This window comes from Eurypyga helias, unplaced genomic scaffold (assembly GCF_000690775.1).
Source record: "Eurypyga helias isolate BGI_N326 unplaced genomic scaffold, ASM69077v1 scaffold11136, whole genome shotgun sequence".
NCBI classification, from domain to species: domain Eukaryota; kingdom Metazoa; phylum Chordata; class Aves; order Eurypygiformes; family Eurypygidae; genus Eurypyga; species Eurypyga helias.
Window position 1 is genome coordinate 38,353 of NW_010257232.1, and position 20,602 is coordinate 58,954.

The 20,602-nt window shown below is 35.8% G+C and overlaps 1 protein-coding gene across 1 annotated transcript in view; it reads left to right on the plus strand.

Annotated features, from left to right (window-relative positions):
* The window catches only part of ARMC4 (armadillo repeat containing 4), a gene marked incomplete at its 3' end in the record, with an annotated part of 57,235 nt that extends 37,921 nt beyond the window's left edge, over positions 1-19,314 (plus strand). The window contains exons 16-18 of the mRNA XM_010153945.1: positions 6,153-6,267; positions 18,338-18,526; positions 19,093-19,314. Coding sequence (XP_010152247.1) covers positions 6,153-6,267; positions 18,338-18,526; positions 19,093-19,314 — 526 coding nt within the window. The remainder of the gene's footprint in view (positions 1-6,152; positions 6,268-18,337; positions 18,527-19,092) is intronic.
* Positions 19,315-20,602: the final 1,288 nt, after the last annotated feature.

Genomic DNA, 20,602 nt, shown 5'->3' on the forward strand with positions numbered 1-20,602 from the left:
AGGGGAGGCTTCTATCAGCTCCTCACAGAAGCCACCTCTGTACCAAAACCTTGCCACACAAACCCAATACATGTGCCAAGACAGTCTTCTAGAAAGAAGCAAAGCAAAGCCACTTGTAGCCTGTAAGAATATAAAGGTGATGAGAATTTCCTGTTGCAGTTTGATACTTAGCTCTTTCTGGTCTTCCTGGTTCATCTGACTCATCCCTATTACATTCCTTATTTCATAATCACTTATTCCTCACAATGGCTTGACAGGTTCTCTCCTATTTGCTTTATTCCTGGCAAATTTGGCTGGCAGGTTTAAGGCTTGCTTTCTTTGTCACCTGGTACAGACTAGCACTGCTTAAAGAGTTACTGTTTTGGTTGAGTACTACAGAAATTCTGAAAACTATCATGCTTTTTCTGGATTCTGCTATCATTGACATTTATGAAACACAGAACAAAGCAGGAAGATTTGAAGGGAGTATCAAGCCATCTTAAGGATTGTTTCACATATGTTCTTACCTTTCATTAACTGCATGTGTGTTTAGCAAAGAGTGGATTAGAGATTAAATGTTCAGTTGAACAGTCTTCTATTTTGAAGGTAGTTATACTTGCAGCAGTAGGTATGTGGAAACCATACAGACCATGTGTGAAGCTCATGTAGTTTCTGTGAATGATTCAAGGGTATGTAATGAAGAGGATGGGATTCATGTAAGAAATAAAAACCTGATTGTTCTATAAAAGTGCAGTTAACTTCTGAGGAAAATACTGTACATTTATAGTATGTTCCATGGAGGAAGCCTGCACTGACAAAGAGAGAAGACTAGTAGATCAGCATAGGTGAATTTACAGCTTCTGTGTGTCTTTTATTTTTTTATCTCTGTCAAGTTTCATACTTGACACTTCCACAGTTGCTGAGTGGAAGCTACAATAGTATTACTTTTCTGCACAGAACCTTTACTTTAAGGCAACTTCAGGCAATTAAGTGATTCTTATTGACTCTGTTGAGCTATGTAAAGTAAGTAAGAGCAGCCAGCTTCTGTCACAGCCAAAAATTAAGTTGATTTTTCTTAAAAAAAGCATAACTATGTGACTGAACTTGCTACTATTATGTGGACAATATGGATCATCATCATAGAACGGTTTGGTTTGGAAGGGACCTTAAAGATCATCTAGTTCCACCCCCCCTGCCATGGGCAGGGACACCTTCCACCAGACCAGGTTGCTCAAAGCCTCATCCAGCCTGGCCTTGAACACTTCCAGGGATGGGGCATCCACAGCTTCTCTGGGCAACCTGTGCCAGTGCCTCACCACCCTCCCCGTGAAGAACTTCTTCCTGATATCTAATCTTTCATTAGAAATCCCCACTTTCAATTTAAACCCGTTACCCCTTGTCCTGTCACTACAGGCCCTTGTAAAAAGTCCCCCTTCAGATTCCTTGTAGGCCCCTTCAGGTACTGAAAGGTGCTATGAGGTCTCCCCGGAGCCTTCTCTTCTCCAGGCTGAACAAGCCCAGTTCTCTCAGCCTTTCTTCATAGCAGAGGTGCTCCAGCCCTCTGAGCATCTCCGTGGCCTCCTCTGGACTCGCTCCAACCAATCTGTATCCTTCTTATGTTGAGAGCCCCACGGCTGGATGCAGTACTCCAGGTGGAGTCTCACAAGAGCAAGAGTAGAGGGGGAAAATCAGTCTGCTGCACGGCCACTGACAGAGATGCCGCAGCACTTCTTTCGTGTGCATTTGTCTTTTTGAGGAACTTTTTAGAAGTTACTCTGTTTCTCTTACTACAAAGAGGGGACTAGTGTGTATTCATTAACTGCCACAAGATTTTCATTTGCCCTTTTCATTTGAAAACCTACAGACTTCATCTCTAGCATTCATCGCTGAGGTTTTAGAATCTTATAAATGAAAATGTACAATTATTTTAGCCAAACAGATGGAACTTGAGTCATTGTTGTATATAATAGTATTTATCAAAGCAGTCCACAGCAACTAGTGAAAATTTTAAGAAACATGCTAAATTGTGGTTTCAAAAAAGACAAGATTACATTTCTGCCAGAATTAAACCCTGTAATCTTACTAGTGAGCACAATAGAGAGTCAGTATAACTTTGTTTATTTACATTTGTATTTGTGGTCTAAAATGGCAGGCAATTAAACTAGACTTCTCAAAAGTTCTGGCAAATTACACCGTAACAGAAAAAGACGATAGATATGACAAACAGATGTCTAGGCTGTGTGTAAGCATGTGTGTTTATGCAATACATGTTGAAGTTTCTACTGGAAGTGTTCAATATTAAGTTTGAATTTGAGAGAGAATTACTATTTCAGATTAAAAACTTTGCTAGGTTCGGAGATATATTAAAGAAGTTCATTTCTAGAATTGGAACCCATGTCTTGCACAGACATCTCAATGTGTTCAATGATGTCATGATATCAAGGTTCTTAAATAACGCAAAAAGTCTTTATTAAACAACTGTTGACTGTAAGCAACCAACAGAAGTAATTTTAAGAAATTATCTTGTTAAATGAGCTGCACTGGTCAAATAACAAATGCCAATTCGCCGTAACCTGGGATTTCCCAGACACTGTCCTAGACATCTCAGTAATCGCCAAATGGGTTTAATTACATTATAATTATTTGCCCATAAGGCGTATTCTATATACACCATATATCATCTCTTCTGTGTAGAAACCAGCACGCTCATACGCGTTGCAGTTCCCTATTTGTAGGAGTGATGTCAGCTGTATAACCCTTCATCTCTGCTCTAATCGTGCCTGGTTAGCACAGGAGTGCATGATAGGAACACCTCTTCACCCCAGCTATTTCTAACTGCCAGTAAAACTCCTTCTTGCTCTTTTGAGAAGCAGAATAATTCACACTTTATTCTAAATTCATCAGTGATCAAATAAGAACAGTCTGACAAGGCACAGAGCTTTGAATGAGAAGACGTGGCCACAGGCCACCTTGATCCAGGTCTGATGTGAGATGCCTCTGCTATGTTAAAGTATAGGGCAGCAATAGTTCAGAATACGGGTTCTTGCTTCTGGACTCTGCTTATTTATATATTGTTATGTACTTCTAGTGAAACACCAAATGGCAATTACCTATAATAAAGTTTACATTTCTACTTTGGATGACTTTCATGCCTCTTAAGATTTTGAATATTAATAGTGTTCTATACATGAGATACTTACATACATGTAGTTCAGCTATTCTATAAAGTAGTTAAATATTTAACTTTAAAATATCAAGATTTTTGGTACCACGTAAGTATTGTAATATTCCAGCTTTTGTGAGATTCCCTTCAGCTTCCGAAGGAAATGTTCTGCATCTTTATTAAAAGAACTGTCCTTTAGCAGTCCTGTGAGTGGTTGTTTAATACAGGTTTAACTGTACTTTAATTTTATCATCATAATGTCAACAAATTATTTTAAAATATGTTGTTTAAGTGACTGTAACCACAGAGTGACTAATGTACTAACTATGTATGAATACAGAATTGAATGCCAACCAAAGTAAACTTTAAGGTATGCTTGCTGTATTTATTGTGGTAAGTAGCTTTGTAAAAGCATCCTGCTAATAATGTTATCATAAATTTTGGAAAGAAAATTAGACACAGAAGCTATATACAAAAGCAAATCAGAATATTGTTTAGTGTAATGCCATCAGAGCCAAAATTTTCAAGATTACAGGTTTATTTTCCCATCATTCTCTTTATTTCTAAAGAAACGTAAATGTGTATTTTTGCCCACTTTAAAATTGAATTTTCACATTTTTCACGGCCATTTATCTTAGTGTTCCCTTTGCCTTTGTAGCAGATGTGCTCATTTAACACCCAGTTTCTTCATCTGCTACACTGTGCAGTGAAAGCAGAAAGACAAAAAAATTAAACTCAGAAAGGATTAGTCACTTGTTTAGCAGTGCTTTCTGTAGTTGGCAAATACATGTTCTCAGCAAGATGAAAATAACGGGGTTTGCGCGTGTATGGTGATTACACTCTGATAATTCTTCCAATATGAAAATTTAAGAGCATCGTTCTTATATGTAGAGTTCTTTTCATTTGAGTTAATCTGGTGTAACTGAGAGAAAGCAGCAATCAGTGATGAACAATGAATGCACTTTGCAGATTTGTTTGTGTTGTCTGTACTATTTTTCAGTTTGATTTTATACATGTTGAATGGACAGAGGGTACACTTTCAGATATTCTGAGCTGCTCTGTTGGGTGTAAGACAACTGGTCTTTTTAGCCTTCAAGTAAAAGGAAAAATTCTTTAGAAAATTAACCATAGAGTGAGGCTAGTTTACCTTGAGAAGCTGAAAGGAAGACAAGAAAACTGAAAAGAAAATGAAAGTAAAATAAATTGAAAAGGAAGCCTTCAAAAAAGTAGAAAGGAAAGATAAATCAGCCTAGAGGTTGTTATTTTAAGTGTGGTGGAAAAAGCTGAGCTCAGTGTTTGGCTTCTATCTCTTGATTTTTATATACTGGTTGGAGCTGGGTCATTTATATTTAGCCCCTCTTGGGAGGAAGTACCTCATGTTGGTAAATGGTCAGTACTCTGCTTGACTAGAAGAAAGATTCATGGGTTCTTTTTTTAACTAATTCCAATATAGGAAAAAAAATTCTTGTGCTTTCTGAAATGACAGAAAAGCAATATTAAAATTGCTTAAAAGTGTTGGGAATTTGGAGGTATTTAAAAGCTTATTTTGAAGCTTTTACTTAAGTCATCCTTACTGTGTTGAACATATATATGTACTTGTGTAGTTTGTGATCAAGCTGTTTTATTTTGATGTGTTAAGATTTCTGAATTTCTCCTTTGAATGATGATTTTCTTGCAATTGATTTGGAGCTGAGCATGTATAATAAGCTGTATTAAAATTAGCAGATCTTCAATAACTTATAGTATCTCAACCATAGCTTTGTGCGAAAAAGTATCGGTTTTAAAACACATAGTTGTTTAACCAGTTTGCATAGAAGCATTATGAATAAATCCTTGGTATTTTAGATAGAGTTCATGTCCTTAATTCTGCTTCAAATGATGATAGAATTACAAAGAAAGCTGATTTTATAATTAGTTAAAAAGTTTCCTGGCAAACCTATATATGGTGAACACAAATGGGATGTTTTATGTGATGTTTTTAAATACAATCTGTATTTACATTTATCTTATATTTACAATTAAAGATGTAGACTAATTTTGTACAATTGAATTTTACTTCTGAGGTTAGAAAATGAAAATATATATATTCTTTTTTTTTTAATCTTCAGCTCATCTGCTTTAGGTTTAACATATCTTTCTGAGAAAAGGCATTTTTGTAAAGGCTATTCAGTTGTGTTTGACCTTCCTTTCCGTTTAAGGTATTCACTAAACCCTAGTGTGAAGTTATGATCCCCAAGCCTGATTGATATGTAAACATAACACAGATGGTGTAGAGATGATTCTGATGATAATTCATTTTTCAGCTAGTCACGAAGATACTTTGATTACAGTGTGTTTAAGTAATTATAACATAGTGTTCAGTGTTAGTCTTGTTGGTCAGGAACATATGGGAAACAAGTTACACGTTATTCAGGCCCAACAAAGGATGCACTGTGGTGTGACCATTTTAATTTCTAATGCTAGATTAGAAACACAGTATTTTAAAATATGGCATAGAGTAAGGTAAATACATTAAGCATAGACTGAATAAAAAGTTAAGTACGTAGTTTTTGGGCATAAATATTTGTTTTGGAAAGTATTTGTTACCATATGAAAGAAGCCAGTATGCTTGAATTCAGATTTCACTTTGCATGCAGATCATTAAAAAGTCACATGCCTGTTTTTACATTTATGAATTCTGTTTATAATGTAGTGTAGTTTAGTTGATCTTCTAGAAGCATTTTGAATGACAGTGCTGAGAAAAAAGTAAACAGCATTAATGAGATTTAGTTAGAAAACATAATCTCTCTTTACATCACTTGTTCACACCCATCTGCTACAGTAAGCAATGTTTACTGACTGTGCTGATGGCGATCAGCTGACATTAAAACACAAGCACTTGCATAAAGCAAAACAGTATGTTAAAGAAAATCATACCAATATATGTTCCAAGCAAACTGATGTAATTTAAAATCTAACACTGTCTGCTCCATAATTAATTATCTCTTTTTTTGGTCTGTTTCTGCAATAGGATAATTGACCGTCTAGATGGAGTTCGTTTGTTATGGTCATTGTTGAAAAATCCTAATCCAGATGTTCAAGCAAGTGCAGCTTGGGCTATTTGTCCTTGCATTGAAAATGCTAAGGTAAGGAAGTCTTTAAAGTAATAGTTTTGTTACATACATATATATATATGTATATATATACATATATATATACTCACATATAACTTTTATATCTGGATGATTTCCGGCAATACTTTGCTATTTGCTACTTACACTCTCTTTATTTTATTCTGTTAACTGCTTAAAAACATCAGTGTATTCACCTTTCAAAAGTGAATAGTCCTCCATCTAGGAATCATTATAGCATTCTGTTTTGCCTTTGCATTGCTTACTGTATATGGAAAATATATTTTAATAACTTATCAGAACATAACTTACTTTTCCCAAATAAAGCATACTAAAAATATGACAATGCTGAAAATGGAAAGCTTCTAGTCCCAGGCTATGAACAGCACAGGTAGTTGTAATTGTTCTCCACTATGAGGTACTTCAGTTGTGTTCTCAAGTGACCATCATTTGGTTTCAGAGCGTATTTCAGACTCGGTGCCAATGTAATCCTTAGATTTTCTGCTCAGACTGCCAACAAAAAGTGCCAGTTGTGAATAGTGGTTGTTGTGCAGGTCAGTTGTGCACAGAAGACTGAGCTAGTCATTAATTTCATGTAGGTTTCCAAACAGAGATAAAGTGGTGAGTAGAAGCTGTAAGTCATCTTCAGTGAATTCTTACCACTGACCCATGGTAAAATAAATGAAGAAGGTTTTGTTTCCTTTTAGAAGTTTCCTGGCATACTAGGTAGACTTTTATCCGTAATCCTTGTACAGTAATATCTTCCATTTCCAATTTACCTCCATATTTAATTCAGCTTTTGCATCTTCTCTCTCCTGTACCGCCAACACATATCCTTCTACACATCATTTGAGATCCTGACTATTTAAAAAATGCAAATTCTTTCAAAGTGCTAGATATCCTTAGCATCCTTTGCAGGCAGTTTCCTGTTTGAAACTGAGGACTGTATGGTTGCTATTAGTTTATATAGATGGATGGATGTAGATAAATGGATGAAAGTATTGTGAAAACATTTGGTCTTGATTTTTATAACTTAAGCGTTTTATATTTCTTCACAATGATTTCTACAATGGCAGCTTGCTTGACATTTTTCAAGCATGCTGGTTGTTCTGAATTATCTTTCCATCTTTTTTTTTAACATATACACCCTGGTATAATAAAGGGGTATTTTTACCTAGTGGTGGGGTGTATACATGTTTCATCTGTCAAGGAATGACTATACCTGCCTCTCTCTTGAATAATTTTGCTATAACTGAATGTTAAAATACTACTTTATCTCAGAACTGAGGTAATATTTATTATGTGTAAGACTCTGAAACCTCTAGTGCCAGAGTAGAACTCCACATTGCTAGAGCTTTCACTAGAAACACTTTTTTCACAAACTAAGGGGATAGAGGACAGTACTGAAATTATAGCCTACATGGGTTTTTTTGTTGGGTTTTGGTTTCCCCCCTGCCCTGGGTATTTGATGAGTGTAAGCTATGTACATCCTTAGTGTAACCATCCTCCTTTCATCTCCCTTGGCTGCCTGCCCACATGCTAATTTGTGACCCCACAAAGAGTTCTTTGTGTGAGACTGAGGCAGAGTGACACACTGAAACAAACCTACCAATAATACCCTTTCCTCTGACACTGAATGGAAAGAAGTATGTCTAAAGCAGTGATTATAGCCACACTATGGAAGTGCAGTAGATACTTCTATGTAAACAAGATTTTGGGTTTTTTTTTTCAAATTTAATAATATTCAACAATTTACACAATCTTCGAAGAAGCACAGTTTGGTTTATGCAGTGCTTGATTCAAAAGCAATAATAAATATATGACTTCAAAAGGATTATGGACATTCTGGCTTTTCTAAGCCTGTGCTTGGGACTGCAGACTATATTTCGAATAGCTGTGAGCTTGGAATCTGGATTTGTTTTCTTTTTATGTTCTTTTGTGGAAGCTCTGATGGTTCTATTCTGTAGTGTGAGATTCGTAGATGAAATAGGACTGTTAATAGTATCGGAAACAAATTTTTATATCCATGTAGTGCAGCATCCAATTTTTACACAGACGTTTTATGTAAATACAACTTAAAAGTTATTTTATATTATAGTTATGAAATCTTAGAAGCTAATCTATCGTGCTGATAGGGCTGTTATTGTCATAGTATATGCGTACATGACTATCTCTCATGCACTTCCTTTCACCATAATCTGTTTAAGATTGAAAAGTCTACCATTTCTGTTTTACCATTAGGGGGATAAGAGTTACAGAAGACTAAGATTGAGTTCTCAAGATGCCTAGGTGCTAACCAGTTTTGACCTTTTGGGTGTAACTAGTTTGCCTGATGTTAGACAGGAAGTTAATTGCAAAGGGAGCAGAATCCAAGTTCTTGTAACCTAGATTATATATGTTAACAGTTACTTTATGGTAGCTGGTTCAGAGTACTTCCCATATAATAGAATTGTATCAGTATGATATAGCTAAGCGATGTTGTTTGTTACAGCACTGTGATAGAGGCCAGTGATATTTGGTCCATGACAGATCTACAACTTTTTAAATAGAGGATATAAATTGTACATTATAGTACATAAACTATTACAGCTCTGCCAGCCACAATAATGATTTGGTATCAGTCATCACTTCAGTATGCCAGCATTAGTTCTAAATATTTTTAGCCTTAAGAATTTCTTGTAGAGTGATGATATTACAAGTATGCTGGCAATGATATAATTAGGGTGGTAGAACCCTCCTGAGAAAATTTGCAAAGCACCTGTGAGTGCTACTTATGAATCTTCAACAAATATCTCATGATTTTGGATAAATTAGTTCATACATTTCTTCGAAATATAATACTTAAAGAAAAAATAATGTAGTTTATTCAAAGGAATTATCTTAATAGAAGCAGATTCTTATTAATTAGTTCCTTACTTCCAAAAAGAAAAGTTACTACTGCAGGCACATTGGTAATGACAAAATGTAAGTGCACTGTCCAAGAAACACAAATGATTATGAAAAATGGCTAAGAAAAGTCTACTCAACTCTGTTGATGTTGGAACGGTAGTATTTGGTTATGATGCTTCTTCGAAAAACAGTATTTATAGTGTTCTCCCAGTGTACATCAGCCCAAACAGAAAAATTCAGAGAAACTCTACAAAGATGTTATTTGGACTATTATAAAATTCATCCAAAGGCATTCTGCCAACAAGAGGAACACTGCCAGCTTGAGTTTGTATGAAAATACCTATTGCCTCACAGACTAACATTTAAATAGTATGTCTTGGGGGGGAAAAAAGAATGTAGAGGTTTTTTTCCATCCTCATATTTAGTAGAGTTTTGAGTGCAAACATCAGAAAACGAATGGTAATGCCAGGCCTCGTCCTTTCCTCTGTCCTTGGTTTGTACTTGCGTATCGGCTTTCAACTTCCAAAGTTTCGGTTTTAGCCTTTGTTACAGCTACCAATATACAGGCTTTCTTGAAGAACTTCAGGAAGCCAGCTACATACAAAGTCTGTCAAAATCATTTAAGTAAACAGTCTGAGACTGGGGATTTGAGGGAAAAGAGAGGGAAAATTATTCTATTTTCTTAGAATGTACTTGTAAAATGACATCTCACACTTTTCTGATAAAGCGTGGTATTCCCCCCTCTTCCCCTCCTTCCTCCCAAGTGTGTCCCACCCCCCCAAGTTATAGGATCCGTTTCAGCCTGCAGTAGAATTTCATAGGTGTGATGAAGGATGATTGGTCATCTAAGGTTGTCTGTGTATGTCCTACATATGGGGAAAGAGAATGTCCATGCTGACACCAAAAAAAAAAAAAAAAAAAATCAAAACTAAACCAGATTTAAGAAGGAAGGGTGATGACATTGGTATGTGTGAAGGTCAAGTAGCCTTCGCTCTTGCAAAATTATTATATACTGAGGAAGTGACTGCTACTGGAGCCAGAAGTCTGGAGTTAACCTGTGGGTGGAAAATATGCTGCGATGACCCATGCCGTTTAGCATTCTTACATAGATTTTGCTTGTTATGGAAATTTTTAACATAATAGTATGTAGAAAACCGCAGAGAATATTTCTTTACTGAAAGTAAAAAAGCTAGTTGAAATTGGAAATTCTTCTGATACTTAAATAAAATTATTTGTTGTTTTAAATGAATTAAGACGCTTTGTTTATATGTTTTACTAATTTAAAATTGTAGTGTATAGCGATTAGTCCTGCCCCATAATGTACACTGTTGTTCATTTGGTTTATATTTTTAAAATTTTGCTTAAGTAGTACCAATACATTTTTGTTTACTTACCATTCTTTGGTTAAGCCTATTATGTCAAAATTCCCTTCTTGAGTATGTACAGCATTTTCCACTTTGTTTTCCTTGCTATGCTTCTTGCAATTCTATACAGAAACCTTGGCTGTTCAGACTTAGTACTCTTACTGCTCTCTTCCCATTTGCTTATTTGTTTCATCTAGACATCATCATTTTTAACATAAATCATAGCTATTTCTCTATATGTTATCTCATATCTCTTACTACTGTAAGAGAGTACTCTCTTATAAGAGCACTATAAGAGAGACTCTTTCTCCCCTTCCAGAGAGTCCAGGGTCCTTGGAGATTTTGAAAACCCAGCAAGTTAGACCTGACTTAGTCAATCCTTAGCTGACTGCCATGCTTGCCAGGGTGCATGCAGGACCAGCCTATCCCTTCACACAGGCTGCCTGGTTTAGTGAACCAACTAACGTGTAGTTTGGACCTCCTATAGGTATGTTACCCTGGAGATCCCAAATGACCTGCCATAAATTGCCTTGAGATCCTTTATATCTACAAATATAGGAGTCCAGTTCCTGTAAAAGACATAACCTGAAAGCTGGGAAGCAAAGGGGAACTAAGAACATAACCCGTATCTCCCTCATTGGGGAGCCTCAGGTCCTAAGTTCCATGCAAAGCAGCTGCCTGGGAGCTTGGAGACCATAAGAAGCCAAAAAGCTTAGGAGATCCTGGAGACCTGGCTTTCCAGCTGTTTGGCAGCCCATCAGGCAAGCAGTCAGGGATTCTGTGAAAACCAGAAGCCAAGCAGCCTGGCAGGCTACTCACCAGCCATCTGGTTGACAAGAGAAAAGATGAAGAGGCACGTTGGTAATTTAGCCTGCCTTTCTGCCTGGTTTCTGTCAAAACCTTTCAAGAAGTCGTTGTGTTCTTATGCAAGGTTTTGGTTCCATTCCATTAGCATTTTCTGATGGAATACTGTTCCACTGGAAAATATTTGACCAGCTTTCATTGCAACTTAGTCTATAATAGCTACACATGCTAGTCAACAGTTTGTCATGTAGCTTCTGTACTTTTACATTAGACTCGCTAATTGGATTTTAAAAATCTATAAAAAGTTTAAACCCCATCCTCCTCACTTTTTTTTTTTTTTTCATCTCTTCTTTGGTTTTCCTTTTTGTCCATCTCACTTTTTTCCCTATCTTTACCCTCTCACTTCCCACATGGGACTTACATAGATGTGTAAGGCAAGAAAAGAGCACCAGGATCATTGTGTCTGATTTGCTGCATAATATAAACCAGAAAATTGCAAGCAATCATTTTATCTAGTGCAGAAGCTTTTGATGGAACTATAACCTATTTTATACTTCATGCCTGTTGTTCAGATTTTCAGTGGTCTATAATGATAAGTGGTACAATATGATATGACTGCCTTCTCATTTACTAATTTATGGAACCATACCAGAGTTCAAAAACACAAACAACAATTGTAATAACAATTTATTAGTTTGTGTTGTCACTGCATTGAATGTTTAGCTAGACTGTCCTCAGAACATTCCAATATTACTGTCCTGCATCTCTACAATATTAAACTACCTATTAGTGATGACTATGTCATAGATATATTAAGAATTATAAAAAGTTTGCTTACACAATTATTTGAATTCAGTTCAATCCAAAACCAATGGAAACAATGTTTAGTTTTTCCAGCTATTCAATGTTATCTGTTTCTCATACTTTCATTATTAAAATGTTTTTCAAAATATTCTAAAGATAATCATGATGTTTTCTCTCCTGTGGCCTCAGAAGATTTTTAAATTAGTAGTTTCACTGATTCTGTGAAAACAAATAGAATTTTGACATTCATCCAGGATTGAATTTCAGAGAGAGTTGTGAGGAGGGGAAGGGAAGAGTAGGTATAGCCCACCAGACTGAAAAGTAAGGAAAACAATAGACAAAAGAACTACTAGAAGTTGCATGAGTGACTATGTACACTTTTTTTTCCCCACACCGTCGCTTAGAGAACATGCATTGCATGCTTTCTGGGGCTGTACGCTTGGCTAGTGGACTTTGCTTTTGTTCCTTGAAACTAACAACAGCAATATACTTGCCAAATATTTAACTGTGTGATGGTCAAATCCCTAAAGGGCCAGGAGTAAGGTATTCTGTTCTTCCAGGCTACAGGGTAGTATTGAAGGCATGTTAAAGCTACTCTGCTTTGCTGCTGTGGCTCTCGCTGCTTCAGTGAGGTTAAGAGGGCAGGAAATCCATGTTGATTGTCTGCTGTTGTTTTCTCAAAACATTGCTTTTTTGCAACACAACAAGACTTGTGAGATGCAGGGAAGAAGTCTCATTTTACAAGGTATTTCTTCACTGGTTCTACTACAGTGGAAGCCTCCACAGCTGTATGGACAGGAATAAAATTAGCCATTAAAGTAATTTCATTAAAAATATGGAAAATTAAGAGAAACTTCATTACATAAACGATGTGTTTCCCTTTTTCACTGGACAGCTATAATATAGAAATCTATGTGTTGCATGTCTTTAGAATTTTGAAGTGGGTTATGTATTAGGTTGATTAGTTATTCAGTTGGCAGTAGGGGAAGAATTAAAGAAAATGTGAAGATGACTCTTGGTAAATAAAGTTTATTTGCACAGCCATACCATCAGGTTTTTGGGCAACAGCAATTCAATTTGACAAGTTAGCTTTGACACCTTAAGCTTTTTAAGATTGTTCTAAGAGTGAAATACTGCTTTTTTAGTGGAGAAACTTTTATCTTTCAAGTGGATTATTTTTAAAGATAAACACAATGTGTTCTTGTAATATAGTGTTTAGCTTTAAATGTTTCAAATAAAGAAACCAGTATTCACTTTGGAAGAAATAAGAAAAGAATTCAGTTACAAAATAATTCAGTAGTTCTTTTACAAGAACTGTATGTCTCAACTTAAGGCTGGTGAACTTTATTTACTAAATGAAAATAACCACAGAAAACCATGTAATATGATGACAAGAGAACTCAAAAATCCCAAATGTACTCCTTGTATAAATACTGAAATGATCAAGTGTTTTTTCCAAATCTGTCTTTCTGCAAATATCACAATGCTTTCTGCTCCTAATTTAAAAAAAAAAAAAAAGTGTAAAGCTGGTCTATCTCACAGTATTTCTGCTCTTGGCAGAAGCCAATGTATAAATAAGGGAAAATGGAGAGCTAACTAAATTTTGTTAATGATCAGGCAGTTCAACAAGATGAAAATATGTGATTAAAGAGTAGCAAGACAAGGCTTTCATTAGCACAGCAGGTAACTTTGCTTGCCTCAACATCTACAACAGATAGGGGTCTTTTTGACTGCTTGAGGTTGCAAACTCCTCCCTTTGAATCCAGTATTGAAATAGTATTTATGATACTTTCTGAGGATAAAAGCTTTGCTGCCTGCTAGGTAGAAGATGTGGTCATGTGAAGTCATTCAAAAATCCTGTTCTCTCTTCCTGTCTTCTTCAGCCACTTAAAATGTACTTTATCCATCTATATTTCTTCATATCTGTCATCTCAGGTTAAATATTAAATTATCATTTATAATAACGATGAAGATTTAAAATTAAGATATTTCCTGCTAATACAGCAAAACGTTCCTGCTCCTCTCACCCCTATTTTTTTAAACATTTTTTATTGCTTCCTTAAATGTCTTTGTGTTTGGCCTCTTACTTTGTTTAGCTCAGGGAATATTACTGTGAAAACAGAAGCATTCAACCTATCATTAACACATGCACTCAGATGTATGCAATAGAATTATCTATTTTATTCCGTATCAGTGGGAATGATTTTATCAACAATTTTATCTATAAAGGCTGTTCCTTAGGCTTTTTTTAACCATACCATCTCTTTTTCCTGCCTAATGTGAACTGAGCAGCCATGATAGGACAACTAAAAAGTAAGGCTTTGTCAGAATAGGTAAGGAATGTAAATTGCCTATATTCGCTTAAAGGCATTCTTCTTTTCTGTCAAGCTGTTTTTGTATAGCTGTGTCCTAAGATACGCACTAAGCTTTGCAAAATACCTGAAGTTTGTTGAGTAAACCCAGCACAATGTGTAAGATTAATGAATGGCTATATTAATAAATTAGACTTTGCAGTATGTAAATACTGAAGTATAAACATAGTTTTCGATTGGAAATGGAACACTTTCCACTTCGCATTCAATGTCAAAATCATGTTATTACACAATAGTAAACTACCCAGACTTTGAAACAGTGACACACTTCTACAGTGAAGTTTAAAGACTACAGGTAAATTTGAAAGCTTATCACACACTAATAGCCGGAAAAGACAATGCCTTTTAAAGTCTCACAAAAAAAGTTGTGCGTTAATTAATTTAGAAGGTGGAATTTAAAGATTACTTTTTTTCTATGTGAAACAAAACATGCAAGAAAGATTTCCAATGACATGTTACAGATGATTTTTCTTCTCTTCTGTTACAAAAATAAGTACAGTTGAACATGCCTGAGAGTATTTGGATACTGAAATCACAGAAATTACTTTAGACTTCATAGTATGAACAGCTATCTGATCATTAATACAAGTATACTCAAAGAACATAGATTCAAAAGAATTAAATCCAGATCTTTTCAGTCACAGACACCACTTCATATAATTTCTTCTTTAAATATCTTTAAAGTATGACAATTTTATATAATAAATACACATCTTCCAGTTAAAAAAAAAAGTAGAAATTTACTGTACAAAGCAAGTATGTGGTTTTTGCTAAATGATACTAAGGAGATTGCATTTGTTGTTTAAATTTCTTTGAGAAAAAAAAAATCTTGTAAGTAACATAACAGATTTTGAAGCTCTAATTTCCATCCTTCTTTCTGCTCATTGTTCTTCAGATTCTTGCTTCTTTACTTTTCTCTTTGTCTTGCACAGACCACCAGACTACACCCACAATCACATTTGGGAAACTTTCCTGACATGTGGTTTCTGCAGTTTCCCTCTGCTTTTCATCACTGGTAGAAGGTTCTGTCCTTGTGTTTAGCTGGTTTCACAGACGATTATTGAAACTCTTTTCTTTTCCTTACTGCTGGATTGTTTATATATTGTTACATCAGTTTAAGTGTACCATAGTCCTTTACAAAATGAAGTATGTGTAAGATAGTCAGAAAAAAATTTAGCAGGTAGGGTTATAATCACCTGGAAAGAAAATATATATTAGTAGGAAAATACAAAATATACGTATTAGTTCATTAAGGTGGCATACAGATTATTTTATCTCTTTGTGAACCATCTTTCAGGAGCATGAATAATAATACACAGATCCCTGCACCATGCAGAAAAGCAGAATCATTTTCATGTGTAGAAGGCCCCTTTCACATCTTAGACACTTTACTGTAGAGTTTACCTGTTGGACAGAAATCTTTCTCATTCGTTGAGCCAATATTTAGACACAAGGTTGTGCACACTTCTGTAGTAAAGTTTAAGGAATTGAAGTAAATGTAAAGTATCTCATTTTCTTTCCTTCTCCTGTGCATGCTCATTTTTGCTGTTTAGCCCTCTAATATGTATAGATAAGAAATTTCTGTGTAGAAATCTTTCTCTGTAACCTATTATCTACTGCCTTTGGTCAAATTTTAAAATTTCAAGACAGACCTGAAAATTGGTATCAAGAAATATTGGTTTTGTTCAGGTGATTTTCTGTAGCTGCATTTACATTGTGATATGTATATGCTGGCAATGATAGAGAAACTTCTATGCTAACACAGCCATGGGAAACACGCTGTAACCCACCTGCCTTGACGTGCAGCTCACATGGTAATAGAAGTGGCAGAGCACTGCCTTTCCTTCTCTTTTTCTCTCAGCTGCTTTTCTGAGTCACAGACCTTTACTCTCCTTCTGCATATGCATTTAGATCCTCTTTTAATTTCTGTAAGGGCCTCTGTTATTTGTTCATTCTGGATTCTTTAGGACTTCAGCACGAAGTTTGCTCTTGGATACTACCCTTTCCCACATGCTGTGGCTTCTGGTTTTGACCATCATGGTATATGGCTTTAACCTCTCTCTTCCAGCCTCAAGAATTGCATTGCTTATGGTGGAAAATGTTTCATTCCTGATGGGCCTATCCAATGCTTTTGCTTTCCAAGAGAAGAAAACATCACATCTAAGAGTTCTGTTTGGCATTTGGACCCAGAACTGAAAAGATGAACTGCAGCATCTTCGGGAATTTTTCTTTACCAAGTCCATGAGCAATTTGATGGATTTGCTCAGCAAAGCTAACACAATACAATTAAACCCTGCTTTGTTCATAAATCAGCCACCAAAAAGAAATAAATATAATCAAAACCATTCTTGGTCTCAGGGTCACACCCTAGCCCTAGGAAAGTTCATACTATCCATGCTTGCACTTTCATGAAGTCCTAAGACCTTTCAGCCAAAAAGTTTTCAGGAGAGTGTCTAGTAGTTTTTACTCAAAATTCTCCTATTGATCTGTTGAACGAAGCAAATGAAAGAAATTCCACTTGCAGACCTTTCTTTCCATCTCTGCACATTTACCATCACTGAGATGCATAGTCTAAAATTTCTTCTACAGAATTACTGCTGTCCATTTGGCCAGTTGCTTTTCCTCTCTTTCCAATGTAATAACAGTTTGACACCAGGCCATCCAATGCCACCTGAAGATATGCAACCACAATGCCACCAAGAAACTCCTCTGACCTATTTTCACTACCCTTTGTGAAGGGTGAGACTTGGGCACTAATGTCATACTTTCAGTAAATAGTTCCATAAAAATTAGATGACCATCAAAAAACACCTGAAGTTCTTGCCCACCGTAGTTTCTGACCTATATCTATTTCATAATCATAGTTCATTTGCTCTTCTTAAGTCTTATGTTTCTATAGAAATCCTTAACTCATCCACAATTAAGTAATTTGTTAACTTCTATATTCACTGGGCAAAGAATTTCAAGAGTACTACTCATCTTTCCAGATCTGCATTCGAAAGGTTGAAAATCTAACAAAAAATGTTGGGCTGGATTATAGATTGTATTCCTGATAGACACAAATATCTAAGCTTAGTATAAAGGTCCCCTCAACTAAAGTACCTGATGGGCCCATTCAAAATTCTTTTATAATTTTACTCATCTTTTTCAAGAGGGAGAAGATTGACCAGACCTGCATACTGCATTCCACATCAAGGCACATGTTTTACGTTTCTATTTCTTTTTTAATAGCATACATAGACATTTTTCCAGAGTTGTGTTTGTGAGCTTTAGCCACATTTTACATTGATTTTTCAGACTCTGGCATGCACTGTGGTTCTCTCCCAGGTGAGGTTGTGACTTATGTAACCTCATTTCTAAAGTATTCCTAAATACTCATTTGCATTTATACAAGAAAATAATATTACCGTTTCATTGTCTTAGCTGTCAGACTTAATGTAGGAAATGAAAGACAATATGAGAGCCTAAGCAGGGGTGTCTGTTACTGGTTTAGATGCCTGAAGCTATGTGAGGCACCCACCTGGTAAATACGATACAGCAGATAAGGGAGATTTGGACCCTTATGGTATGACAACTTGAGGCCGTGAAGAATACCCTGTGATACCTAAAATGACACTGGATACCTTTATTTAGGCATTGCATTTCTGCCTAGATGGTGGTATGTAAAGCAGTGTAACTCATATATCAGTCAAGAGAGCTCTGAGTTCCAAATTAGCCATACTCCTTGGTGAAGGCAACACAGCAATAGCTGCAGTTTGGAATAATTGTGTCGTGCCAATCTCTTTTTTAAACATTTGCATATAAATACAGATTGAATACTTAAATATAACGTTTCTTTTGATTGTCATTTAGGATGCTGGGGAAATGGTTCGATCCTTTGTTGGTGGCTTGGAACTGATAGTCAATTTGCTAAAGTCAAAGAACAAAGAAGTTTTAGCAAGCGTGTGTGCAGCCATTACAAATATAGCTAAAGATGAAGAAAATTTAGCAGTTATAACAGATCATGGAGTCATCCCTCTGTTGTCCAAACTCACAAACACAGTAAGTAATTTCTAAACATATTATGCTAAGTATCTGTGTTTCTTATGTCACACTGCATTACACCCAACTAAAAGGTTTTGCAGCAGCTACAAGGAAGAGCTGTAGAATCCTTCCCTTATGCAATGTGTATTGGACAAGAAAACACACTGTGACCAGTACTGAAATTGCTTTGGAAGATGAGCATCATTTTTGTAGTCACTGTTGCTGAATATTTCTGTTGAGAGATGCAGCTGCGATATGAAGAAAGCTCAAAGGGTTGAGAGAGCAATACGTCTGAGCCATGCAGAGAATCTCGACGATGGGGCTATATGTTACATTTTAATGCTCATATCTAATTTCCAGTCAGTCTAAAAGCACCTTTGAAGTAATATCAAATTCAACAACTCTTCCTACAACAAGAATAATAACGGACTGCTAGCTCCATACCTTACAGCTCCCTCCAGTTTTTAATTGTATTGCAGTTAAATTAGGATGCCTTCAAGATGTTTGAGAAACAATTCTGCTTTTCTATGAAATTTTTATTATATTATGTTGTCTCTCATTTGTTATGTTTTTACCTTCTTCAGAACAATGACAAATTAAGACGTCACTTAGCAGAAGCCATTTCCTACTGTTGCATTTTGGGAAGCAATAGAGTTACCTTTGGAGAGACCAAGGCTGTAGCTCCATTAGTACGCTACTTGAAGTCAAATGATCCATCAGTTCACAGAGCTACAGCTCAGGCTTTATACCAACTTTCAGAGGATCCCAACAACTGTATCACCATGCATGGAAATGGAGTGGTGAAGGTGAGGTGGATGGTTTTTCTTATTTGGAGTTCAAATTATTGAAAGGGTTTGGCATGGTCAAATATCTTTTATTTGAAATAGTTCTTGAATACTGCTGAGTACCTCAAATTTTCTCAACTTTATCCTAAATATTTGGTTAAGTAGTGATTTAGGGATCAGTATTTCAGTGCTAAAGATATTACAGCTAGGTGGTTGTTAGCAATGGAAATAGGATGTTGACATTCACCTCTAGAGTACTTGACTTGAAGCTGACCTAGGCTGGTAGTGACATCACATCAGCATTTTGTTATTTTCAAATTACTTTTGCAAAAGAAGTTGGGTTATGGATAGGTGTCTAGCATGGCAAAAGTCAACTAGGAACTGAATGTAACTGGATTTGGGGTCAAATTAAGATAGAACAATACAAAGGCTTAATTTACCTGGAGCTGTTTCAGTGAGTTCTGCACTTACTTATAAAAATCTTTATTTTTCGAGATAGGTATGAGCAAGTACTGCAAAGATCTTGCTCTAAAAAGAATTTTTCTCTCAAGAAGATTTTTCTAGCAAAGATTTATGTGACTAGTTGAAACTAGTTGAAGTTAAGTTATTCCTTTGGTACAGGAGAGATAAGGATTATGACCTTAGAGACAGAGATTGTAGGAGCTCTCAATTTTCATAAATTTCCTGAAAGATTCACTGCAGACTTTTCATTTTACTTCATGTTCAGGTAAATGTATTGAAAATAAGAGTTGACTTACAATGTAATGTTTCTATTAATGTTGAATTTATGCGTGCACTAATGATTGCGCACTTCAATGTGAGCAGTTTCAATTCTGGTATGGTCTAATGGAATCAGACATTATCATACATACACCTGTAGTTGGCTATACCTGTACTTGGGTTAAAAAGATCCACTGGTCAAGAATGTTTAAAGACTCAATTTAAATGCCAGTACTTGAATTGACTCAAATCTAAGCTGCCATTTCAGTGCTGGAAAGTAACATCTTCCCGTCACAGTTGCATTACACCAGCAGCACAGCACAGGGGAATATGTACAATAATGCAGCTCAATTTCAAACTAGGGTCTGCTGTCTTTTAATGTTGCTTACCTTTCCATTCAACTGACACGACCCATTTTCTGCTCTTCTCTCATCTATTATTTTCATTCATTTCATTATGCAGGTTTTAGGTTTTATAAGTTGTATCATATGGATCGTACTATATAAAGCCGATTCTGCTCATATACTTTTGTAATAATTCCATCTCAGTCTAAGTTCTTTTTCAGTCCTAGTTAAAAGATTAAGACTAA